This window comes from Rhinopithecus bieti, unplaced genomic scaffold, assembly GCF_001698545.2.
Source record: "Rhinopithecus bieti isolate Rb0 unplaced genomic scaffold, ASM169854v2 scaffold_3057, whole genome shotgun sequence".
NCBI classification, from domain to species: domain Eukaryota; kingdom Metazoa; phylum Chordata; class Mammalia; order Primates; family Cercopithecidae; genus Rhinopithecus; species Rhinopithecus bieti.
The window spans coordinates 589,443-601,362 of NW_016803927.1; the positions used below are offsets into that span (position 1 = coordinate 589,443).

The 11,920-nt window shown below is 43.6% G+C and overlaps 1 protein-coding gene across 1 annotated transcript in view; it reads right to left on the reverse strand.

The window, feature by feature from the left end:
- The window catches only part of IFT88 (intraflagellar transport 88), a 130,135-nt gene extending 119,054 nt beyond the window's left edge, over positions 1-11,081 (reverse strand). Inside the window, 2 exon segments of the mRNA XM_017859227.1 lie at positions 3,364-3,459; positions 10,933-11,081. Of these exon segments, the coding sequence (XP_017714716.1) occupies positions 3,364-3,453 (90 nt within the window). The 5' untranslated portion in view covers positions 3,454-3,459; positions 10,933-11,081.
- Between the last annotated feature and the right edge of the window lie 839 nt (positions 11,082-11,920).

Sequence of the window (11,920 nt, forward strand, 5' to 3'; positions counted from 1 at the left end):
GTAGATTTGGTCTTTTCACATAGTCCCATATTTCTTGGAGGCTTTGTTCATTTCTTTTTACTCCTTTTTCTCTAAACTTCTCTTCTCACTTCATTTCATTCATTTGATCTTCAATCACTGATACCCTTTCTTCCAGTTGATCGAATCGGTTACTGAAGCTTGTGCATTTGTCACGTAGTTCTCGTGTCATGGTTTTCATGTTTATCAGGTCGTTTAAGGACTTCTCTGCATTGGTTATTCTAGTGAGCCATTTGTCAAATCTTTTTTCAAGGTTTTTAGTTTCTTTGCGCTGGGTTCGTAATTCCTCCTTTAGCTCAGTGAAGTTTGTCTGAAGTCTTCTTCTCTCAACTCATCAAAGTCATTCTCCGTCCAGCTTTGTTTCATTGCGGGCCAGAAGCTGCGCTCCTTCGGAGGGGGAGAGGCACTCTGATTTTTAGAATTTCCAGCTTTTCTGCACTGCTTTTTCCCCATCTTTGTGGTTTTATCTACCTTTGGTCTTTGACGATGGTGACATACAGATGGGGTTTTGGTGTGGATGTCCTTTCTGTTTATTTTTCCTTCTAACAGTCAGGACCCTCAGCTGCAGGTCTGTTGGAGTTTGCTTGAGGCCCACTCCAGACCCTGTTTGCCTGGGTATCAGCAGCGGAGGCTGCAGAAGAGTGAATGTTGCTGAACAGCGAGTGTTGCTGTCTGACTGTTCCTCTGGAAGCTTCGTCTCAGAGGCATACCCGGCCGTGTGAGGTGTGAGGTGTCGGTCTGCCCCTAGTGAGGGGTGTCTCCCAGTTAGGCTACTCGGGGGTGAGGGACCCACTTGAGCAGACAATCTGTCTGTTCTCAGATCTCAAACTCCATGCTGGGAAAACCACTACTCTCCTCAAAGCTGTCAGACAGGGATATTTACATCTGCAGAGGTTTCTGCTGCCTTTTGTTTGGCTATGCCCTGTCCCCAGAGGTGGAGTCTACAGAGGCAGGCTGGCTGCCTTGAGCTGTGGTGGGCTCCACTCAGTTCAAGCTTCCTGGCTGGTTTGTTTACCTACTTAAGCCTCAGCAATGGCGGGCACCCCTCCCCCAGCCTCGCTGCCACCTTGCAGTTAGATCTCAGACTGCTGTGCTAGCAATGAGGGAGGCCACGTGGGTGTGGGACCCCCTGAGCCAGGCATGGGATATAATCTCCTGGTGCGCCGTTTGCTAAGACCCTTGGTAAAGCGCAGTATTAAGGTGGGAGTGACCTGATTTTCCAGGTGTTGTGTGTCACGATTCCCCTTGGCTAGGAAAGGGAATTCCCTTCCCCCTTGCACTTCCTGGGTGCAGCGATGCCACGCCCTGCTTCAGCTCTCACTCGCTGGGCTGCACCCACTGTCCTGTACCCACTGTCCGACATGCCCCAGTGAGATAAACCCAGTACCTCAGTTGGAAATGCCAGAAATCACCTGTCTTCTGTGTTGCTCACACTGGGAGCTGGAGGCTAGAGCTGTTCCTATTCAGCCATCTTGGCATGGGTGCCCCCACCCATGTAGGAGAAAATATTTATAAACTATCCCTCTGACAAGGGATTAATAACCAGAATATGTAAGGAACTCAACTGTAGGAAAAAAATCTAATAATCTGATTTAAAAATGGGTAAAAGATCTGAATAGATATTTCTCAAAAGAAGACATACAAATGGCAAGCATGTATATGAAAAAGTGTTCAACATCATTGACCATCAGAGAAATGGAAATCAAAACTACAATGAGATGTCATCTCATTCCAGTTAAAATAGCTTTTATCCAAAAGACAGGTAATAATAAATGCTGGTGAGAATGTGGAGAAAAGGGAAACCTCATATACTATTAGTGAGAATGTAAATTAGTACAACCACTATGGAGAACAGTTTAGAGGTTCCTCAAAAAACTAAAAATAGATCTACCATATAATCCAACAATCCCACTGCTAGGAATATACTCAAAAGAAAAGAAATCAGTATGTACCAGGCCATTCTTGCATTGCTATCAGGTTGGCGCAAAAGTAATTGTAGTTTTGCAATTAAAATGGCAAAAACTGCAGTTACTTTTGCACCAAAGAATGCCTGAGATTGGGTAATTCATAAAGAAAAAAGGTTTGATTGGCTCATGGTTCTGCAGGCTGTACAAACATGACATCAGTATCTGCTCAGTTTCTGGGGAGGCCTCAGGGAACTTTCACTCATGACAGAAGGCAAAATGGGAGCAGTCACGTCACATGGGGTGAGGATGGCACCAAGAAGATAATGCTAAACCATTCACGAGAAATCCACTCTCATGATCCTATCACCTCCCACCAGGTCTCACCTCCAATGCTGGGTATTATTACAATTCAACATAAGATGTGGGTGGGGATAAATATACAAACTACATCATAGCATATCAAAGAGATATCTGCACTCCCATGTTTGCTGCAGCAGTATTCACAACAGCCGAGATTTGGAAGCAACTTACATGTCTGTCAACAGACAAATGGATAAAGAAAACGTACATATATCAGTGGAAAACTAGCCATAAAAAAGAATTGAGATCCTGTTATTTGCAACAATGTGGATGGAACTGGATGCCATTCTATTAAGTGAAATAAGCCTGGCACAGAAAGACAAACATCGCATGTTTTCACTTATTTCTGGGATCTAAAAATTAAAACAACTGAACTCAAGGAGATAGAGAATAGAAGGATGATTACCAGAGGCTGGGAAGGGTAGTGGCAGGGGGAAGGGGTGGGAATGGTTAACAGGTAACAAAAAAAAAAAAATAGAAAGAATGCATAAGATCTAGTATTTGATAGCAAAATGGGGTGACTATAGTCAATAATTTAATTACACATTTAAAAATAACTAAAAGAATATAATCAAATGGTTTGAAACACAAAGGATAAATGCTTGATGTAACAGAAATCCTATTTACCCTTATGTGATTATTACACACTGTATGCCTGTATCAAAATATCCCATATTCCCCATAGATATATGCACCTACTATGTACTCACAAAAATTAAAAAACAAATAAACAGAAAAAAAACAAGACATTTCAACTTTAGAATTTTTTTAAAACCCTAATTTTAAATACCTTCAGGTGATCTAAGTCTTTTACACATTTGGACAGCTAGTGCTGAAGAATACAAGTATATATAATTCATCGTAATTCATTTTTGTAACCTGTCTCATGATCTTTCCTTCTGCTGCAATTATTATTTTTGGTGGAAGTCAGTAGAATCTCCTGTAATAGCACTTTTCTAGGTTTTTTAATCAGCTTATTTAATCTAAAGCATAATAAAGTAGAACTCTCAAATCCACAGTCTTCATAAACCAGCTGTTTAACCAAGACCAATGTAAAAAAACAACTAGCTTTTGTTACCTCGATATCATAGATTGGATTGTAGTCATTATAGCCAGAATAAAGATCATCTTCATCTGTCTCTGGAGCCAGGTGCACATTTTGCATCATTTATACCTAGGAAAAATTGGCAGTGTAAATATGTTCTTGGTATAAGAAATATATATATTTTTTGAGATATGTCTTGCTCTGTTGCCCAGGCTGGAATGCAGTAGCACAATCACGGCTCACTATAGCCTTGACCTCTCTGGCACAAGTGATCCTCCCACCTCAGCCTCCCTGGTACTACAGGCTTGGTGCCACCACACCCAACTAAGTTTGAAATTTTTTGTAGGCTGGGCGCGGTGGCTCAAGCCTGTAATCCCAGCACTTTGGGAGGCCGAGACGGCTGGATCACGAGGTCAGGAGATCGAGACCATCCTGGCTAACACCGTGAAACCCCGTCTCTACTAAAAAATACAAAGAACTAGCCGGGCGAGGTGGCGGGCGCCTGTAGTCCCAGCTACTCCGGAGGCTGAGCCAGGAGAATGGCATAAACCCGGGAGGCGGAGCTTGCAGTGAGCTGAGATCCAGCCACTGCACTCCAGCCCGGGTGAGAGTGAGACTCTGTCTCAAAAAAAAAAAAAAGAAATTTTTTGTAAAGATGGGATCTCCCTATGTTGCTCAGGCTGGACTCAATCTCCTGAGCTCAAGTCATCCTCTAACTTTGGCCTCCCAAAATGCTGGGATTACCAGCATGAGCCACCATCCCAGGCCAGAAATAATTCTTAATTCCAATAAAGTATAACTATTTAATAACATTTTTGGTCAAATTTATCTGTATATATTTTCAAGGTTTCAATTTTTTTCACATCAAATTCCCAAAACTAGATGTCAAAACATTAAGTTATTGCCCTCATTTCACACTGATTTCACAACCATGACACTGAAAGAACAGTGACAGGCACTAGAGGGGGGTACAAGTTATTGTCCTGATTTTCATGGAGCTTAGTATCAAGTAAAGAAGAAAGGTATGCAATAATCAATTAAAATGCAAGGCAGAAACTACCACATACCCATCAGAATGTGTAAAATTAAAAAGACCAACAATGCATAATGTCAGCAAAGATGTGGAGCAACCAGAGTCCTCATACACTGCTGATGGGAGTATAAAATGATACACTTTGGAAGAAAAGTCTTGCAGTTTCATAAAATTAACATGTACCTTTTATGACCCAGCAATTCCACTCAAAAATTTTTACTCAAGAGAAATGAAAACATATGTCTACAAAAAGATTTGTATAAGAATGTTCATAGCAGCTGTCGACCTAAAGAAAGGAATTGAAGCATAAAATATAATTCTAAAAAGTTTACTTGAGCCAAAATGAGGATGGCTGCCTGCCCAGAAGACTCAGACTTCATAACCCTGAGCAGGCGCTCCCTTTGGCCTTTGTTTCAAGCAGATCTTTAAAGGCAAAAAAGTGGGGCAGGGAGTGGGCTGACACAAAGCTGTCTGTCAGAAATTCTCACTGGTTTATGAAAATAATGTTGATCAGTGATTGGCTACATTGTATGGGTCATAGTATCCAGACGGTGATGTTGTTAGATTAATTTACAGCTACTTGTGGCAATAGCAAGCAAGTTTCAAGATATGATTACTCAGCCCGAGAAGGTAAAGGAGATGTGACTGCTGTTTCACTCCCACGCCTCTCTGGACCTGGTAATTTAGAGGAGACTCTCATTCTTCAAATTAAACCTTTCTTTTCTTTGTCACAGCTTTATTCATAATCCCGAAAAATAAGAAACAAACCAGACAACCATCAGTAAAATGGACAAGCAAAATGTGGCATACTTACACAACGAAGTACTATCCAGCAATAAAAAAGAATCCCAATTATGCTGAGTGAAAGAAGCCTTACGTAAAGCAGCACATTATGCACTGTTTTCTTTACACAAAGTTCTCAAACAGACCAAACTTATTTACAGTAGAAAACCATCAGAATTGAGGTCGCTTCTTAGGGATGGGGGGTAGGGAATGAATGGAAAAGGACACAAGAGAATTTTCTGGAGTGATGATAAATGTTCTATATCTTGGCAGGGGTTTGAGTCACACAAGTGTATGCATTTGTGAAAACTCAGCAAATGTACACTGAGATTTCTGCTTTGTAAATTTTATCTCAAAAGAACTATAAACAAATATTGAACTGTATACTTGATATGCATGCTGGTATTTCAGGGAATGTATAATAGCTGTAATTTAGCTTAAAATACATAAAATAAGATGGCTTTGGCCGGGCGCCATGGCTCATGCCTGTAATTCCAACACTTTGGAAGGCCAAGACAGGTGGATAACTTGAGGTCAGGAGTTTGAGACCAGCTTGGTCAACATGGTGAAACCATGTCGCTACTAAAAATACAAAAACTAGCAGGGCATGGTGGTGCACACCTGTAATTCAAGCTACTCGGGAGGCTGAGGCATGAGAATCGCTTGAACCCAGGAGGCAGAGGTTGCAGTGAGCTGAGATCATGCCACTGCACTCCAACCTGGTTGACAGTGAGACTCTCTCTCTCTAAAAAAAAGATGGCTTGATAGATGGATTGAGAGATAGGTAAATGGATAAGTACATGATAAAGCAACTATAGAAAAAGGTTAATGGTGGAATCTAGGTAGCAGGAGTAACATTCACCATAAAATTCTTTAAACCTTGCTGCATGTTTGAAAATTTTCGTAACAAAATGTTGAGGGAAAAAATGCAAGACAGAAAAAAAAAAAGATATCAAAGCAAAGTGAAACAGAAGAGTAAAAGCTGATCATACAAATTGAGTCATTCTTCTCATACGCAACTAAAACAGAGTCAAGAAGCTGGGGTGTGTTGGTGGGGAGGCACTCAGGACACACAACATTGCTTAAAGAGTGGAATTCTCTGCAAGTCTGGCTACTGAAACTGGCTGCTATAACCTGAGGCCAATTTTATTTATAGCTGCTGAGATAACTTGCTGCAAACATAGGACTAATTCTGGCCACCACAGCTACCCACCAATTAGAACTTGCCAGCTTCCCAGAACCTCACTAGCTTCAGTGAACTTTCTCAAAGAGCACTACATAACATTTCTCCTTTTGATAAAAAAAACTTTCTCTTTGTTCTTTGGGCATACCAAAGACCACCTGGTCCTCAAACTGCAATTCTTTCTTCCCAAATAAAAATGTAAAATTTCGGCTGGGTGCAGTGGCTCATGCCTGTAATCCCAGCACTTTGGGAGGCTGAGGTGGGCAGATCACGAGGTCAGGAGATCGAGACCATCCTGGCTAACGCGGTGAAACCCCGTCTCTACTAAAAAATACAAAAAATTAGCCAGGCATGGTGGCAAGCGCCTGCAGTCCCAGCTGCTTGGGAGGGTGAGGCAGGAGAATGGCGTGAACCCGGGAGGCGGAGCTTACAGTGAGCCAAGATCGCGCCACCGCACTCCAGCCTGGGCAACAGAGTGAGACTCCGTCTCAAAAAAGAAAAAAAAAGGTAAAATTTCAAGATTCATCTCTACATTTTGACTTGGACAGAAGCATGGGAGAAATGAAACTACCATATAGATGTACTGTAAATCTAATAATTACTAAAGAATCTGGCAAGGATTCCTGGAAGTATCATTCAAATCAAGTCAGTATTTTAGGCAATTTGAGGGGTGGGAGGTGGAGGAGGGCTAATTACCCAAGAAATGTAGTATTGCTAGTATCTAAGAAATGTATTTTCTTTAAAGCAAATACATATTTTCTTTAAGGCCTGTACATTTTAAGTTCACCAGCAAATTCCTAAGAAATTTTCAGGTTAGGCGGGCACAGTGGCTCACGCCTATAATCTCAGCACTTTGGGAGGCTGAGGCGGGTGGATCACGAGGTCAGGAGATCGAGACCATCCTAGCTAATATGGTGAAACCCCATCTCTACTACAAACACAAAAAAATTAGCCAGGCATGATGGCAGGCACCTGTAATCCCAGCTACTCGGGCGGCTGAGGCAGGGGAATTGCCTGAACCTGGGAGGTGGAGGTTGCAGTAGGCCAAGATTGCGCCACTGCACTCCGGCCTGGGCGACACAGCCAGACTCCGTCTCAAAAAATAAATAAATAAAAAATAAAATAAAATAACAAAATAAATTTTCAGCTTAATCTTTTTCTCAGCATAATACCATATATGTGGCTTCTCACAACCTTTAAAAATTATTTATATATTTTAAATACTAACAAAAGTATTTTTTGAGCTACAGTTCATATACCATACAATTTAACTTTTCAAAGTGCGTAATTCAGTGGTTTTTAGTATATTCACAAGGCTGTGCAACCATCCCCAGTATGTAATTCCAGAACATTTTCATCATCCCAATAAAGAAATATGGGGCCTGTTAGCAGCTCTCCATGCCTCCCTTCCCTTTCCCCAGTCCCTGGCAACCATTAATCTATTTTCTGTCTCTATGGATTTGCCACTTCTGGACATTTCATGTTAAGGAAATTACACAATACGTAGCCTTTTGTGTCTAGTCTCTTTCCCTTAGCATAATGCTTTCAAGGTTCATCCATGCAGTAGTATGTATCAATATTTCATTACTTTTTATGGCTAAATAATACATCTACAACATTTTGCTTATCCATTCATCAGTTAATGGACGTTTGGTTTCTACTTTTTGACTTTTATGAATAACATCACTATGAACGTGTGTGTACAAGTTTTAGCATAGATATATATGTTCAGTTCTATAGGGAATATATCTAGGAAAGGAATTGCTGGATCATATAGTAACTCTATGTTTAACTTTTGGAAGAACAGCTAGACTGTTTTCCAAAGTGGCTGCATATTTTACATCCCACCTGCAATGCATGAAGGTTCCAATTTATCCATGTCCTAGCCAACACTTGTTATTGTTCCTGTTTCTGATTATAGCAATTGTAGTGAGTATGAAATGGTATCTCATTGTAGTACTGACTTGCATTCCCCTGATGACTAATGATGTTGAACATCTTTTCATCTTATTACTCATTTCTGTGTCTCTTTGGAGAAATGTCTGTTCAGATCTTCTGCTCACTTTTTTTTTTTTTTGAGACGGAATCTCGCTCTGTCCCCTAGGCTAGAGTGCAGTGGCGCAATCTCGGCTCACTGCAAGCTCTGCCTCCCGGTTTTACGCCATTCTCCTGCCTCAGTCTCCCGAGTAGCTGGGACTACAGGCACCCGCCACCACATCCAGCAAATTTTTGTGTTTCTTTTTTTTTGTTTCTCGTATTTTTAGTAAAGACGGGGTTTCACCATGTTAGCCGGGATGGTCTTGATCTCCTGACCTTGTGACCCACCTGCCTCGGCCTCCCAAAGTGCTGAGATTACAGGCATGAGCCACGGTGCCCAGCCTGCTCATTCCTAAAAATCGGGTTATCACATGAATTATAAAGATCCTCTACATATTCTGGATTCTAAACATTATATAAATGATTTACAAATACTTTCCCCCATTCTATGCCTCATCATTTTACATTCTTTGTAGTATACTTTGAAGCACAAATGTTTTAAATTTTGATGATACACAATTTATTTTTTCTTTGGTTGCATGTACTTTTGGTATCATATGTAAGAAAGAATTGCCTAATCCAAGGTCAAGAATATTTATACCTATGGTTTTTTTCTAATAGTTTTACAGTTTTAGCTCTTATATTTAGGTCACTGATCAATTTTGAGTTACTTTCTCACAATTTTTTGAAATGAAAATTAACTACTGTAAGGGCAAATGTCACCCACATAGAAATGGTCATTTCAAAATAGCTTCAAAAGGTATCAAAAGTCAGTGGTAAAAGATATATAAAATATTTTTATTTAGAAGTTTTAGCTCAGATAATACTAAACCAGTGGTTCTCAAACCCAGGTGATGCTGAGGCTGCTGGTCTGGGGACCACACTTTGAGAACCACTATTTTGAACCATAATTTCAGATTATGAACCCTATTTAAGTCAGTTTAGATGACACATAAGTTACAGAAAGAAGCAACTTTTATAATGAGAAATCCTTTCTGCTAGGTTGTAACCAGATTTTTAAAAGGTTTGACTTGAGACTTTAGTTGAATAGACATCTTGTGGAACATACAAATGTTAAAAGATGTGGAAAGTGAGGCCAGGAAAAGTGAAGGGAATCAAGCATGGCTAATAGCTACGGGTGGCAGAACAACTGTTGTTATACAACCCAGGGTTTCTGGATTCTCCAGGCTATTTCCAAAACAGCTCATATATGTAACAAACCTTCCATGTTCAAATAACCTGAGGATAATGCCACCTATATTTAATATAAATTAAATGCTAGTAAAGCCTTTTTTTTTAAAGCTGTTTTTTAATACTCTTCTACTGACTATGACGGACAATCTACTTCAAACTTTTCCAACCCCGGCCCGCACGTGGCACAGGACGGCTTTGAATGCGGCCCAATACAAATTCATAAACTTTCTGGAAGCATTATGAGATTTTTTTGCGATTTTTTAAAAGCTCATCAGCTATCTTAGTGTTTGTGTATTTTATGTGTGGCCCAAGACAATTCTTCCGATGTGGCCCAGGGAAGCCAAACGATTGGACACCCTTGGTCTACTTCCAAGAAGCCTACTGCAGTTTCTCAAGGAAAATAAATTAATTAATTAATCAATTAAATAACTCAAGCAGAAAATCGGACTGGTAAAAGTGTAATTCTAGGCTTAGAAAGAATCTTGGGACGGCTGGGCGCGGTGGCTCGCGCCTGTAATCCCAGCACTTTGGCAGGCCGAGGCGGGCGGATCACCTCAGGTCAGCAGTTCGAGACCAGCCTGACCAACATGGAGAAACCCCGTCTCTACTAAAAATACAAAAATTAGCCAGGCATGGTGGTGCGTGCCTGTAATCCCAGCTACTCGGGAGGCTGAGGCAGGAGAATCACTTGAACCCGGGAGGCGGAGGTTGCGGTGAGCCGAGATCGCACCATTGCCCTCCAGCCTGGGCAACAAAGAATGAAACCCCGTCTTTAAAAAAAAAAAACAACAACAACAAAACAAAGAATCTTGGGACAACAGTACTTCACGTTTCTGGAATGTTTCCATCTTTGTGAGGCTAAGTACGCGTTTTCCGTATTCTGTTGTGTACTTTTATCTTCACTCCTGATTCAGCTTGTGTCAGGCAATTTCAAGTGCTTTACCTAACAAGAAAACGCAAGAGCGACGTGCCCGCCTCTGCCGCGCGACTCCAGAGCTGGCGCAGGGGTCCAGCTGGGTCTGAAGTGTCCCGTCAGCCGCGACTGGGGCTTGGGACAGCCACGGCCAAACGGCCCGCGACGCCCGTCCCAGTTCCGAGGAGCAAGACAGGCCCGGGCGCAGCGATGTGAGAACCAACGCCCACGTTTCTGCGTGGACAACTCGGGCGCCTGAGGGACGCACTCGGGCCCCAGCGGGAGAAAAGCAGGGGCAGGCCGAGTCCATTCGGGGCCCCGCCTCAGACCGCCCCGGGGTGGGCAGGGGCGGGCAGGAGCCGCGCGAAGAGGCGATCGGCGGGGCTCGGCGCACAGGACGCCGCGGGGGCACGGCTGCCAGGGGCCCTGAAGCACTAGGCCCCAGCGCCCTTCTCCTACCTCACGCTGAGGGAAGCGGGCGACAGTTAGTCGGGCCCAGGGACGACGCGGCGGTTGGCCAAAGCGCGACGCCGAGCCGTTGCCAAGCGCGGAATCCAAGGAAGCCGCTCCCACAGTCCTCCGCGCGGGGGGCGGGCGGGGCCGGAAGCGCGGGGGCGGGAGGGAGCGCGGCGGGAAGCGGGTGGCGCGGGCTGCCTGCGGAAGTGGGTGGGGGCGGAGAACGGCGGGGCAGAGAGGAGGGAGCCGGGTGGCCCCCAGGGGAAGGGAGCGGCGGTGCGCGGAGGGTGTGGAGGGGACTGTGCCAGCGGCTTGCGGGAAGCCGGGCGATGCGGGGAGAACCGTGTAGGAGAGGGCAGGGAGGCCGGGGCCTCCCGTGGAAGGGAACCCGGGGGGCCGGGAGGCTGGGGGCGGCCTGTGTAAAGGGGCGGGGAGGGAAAGGCTGGCGGCTAGTATATGCAGGAGGGAGGAGGGCTTGGAGGGGCTCAGGGCTGGCGGCCTCTGTGAGGAAGGGGAAGGATATGCAACCAAGAGCCTTTAAATCCTGATGAACTTGTCCGTAAAGCAGATGCCCAAAGGATGATAGTAAGCTTACTGTGAAATAGCTCGCGGAGCCGCAGCACGAGCCATGTGAGCCTTGGAAGCCCATTTTCCGCGCAGTCACTAACTCGCTTAGTCACCCTGTGTAAAAGTTATTCTGGGATGACACCTGCGTGGGAAGTCTCACCTTTCCCCTCACTTCCTCCTGTCTGCGTATTGTTCTGTAGCACCCCGTGCACACCTTGATTGTAGCGCTTAAGGCGTCAGTTTTATTTACTAGAGAGGGATTGAACCACTGTGTCCCAACCACCTAGAACCTGGGTCATAGTGTAAAGCTTAATAAATGTAATATAAATGGGGTATTAAATTCTTAATTGTTTACTGTTTCATTAAGTTTTGTCAAATTTTAAAAGTCAATGTTAGGGGTGGGGGGGGGAGACAGAGTCTAAAG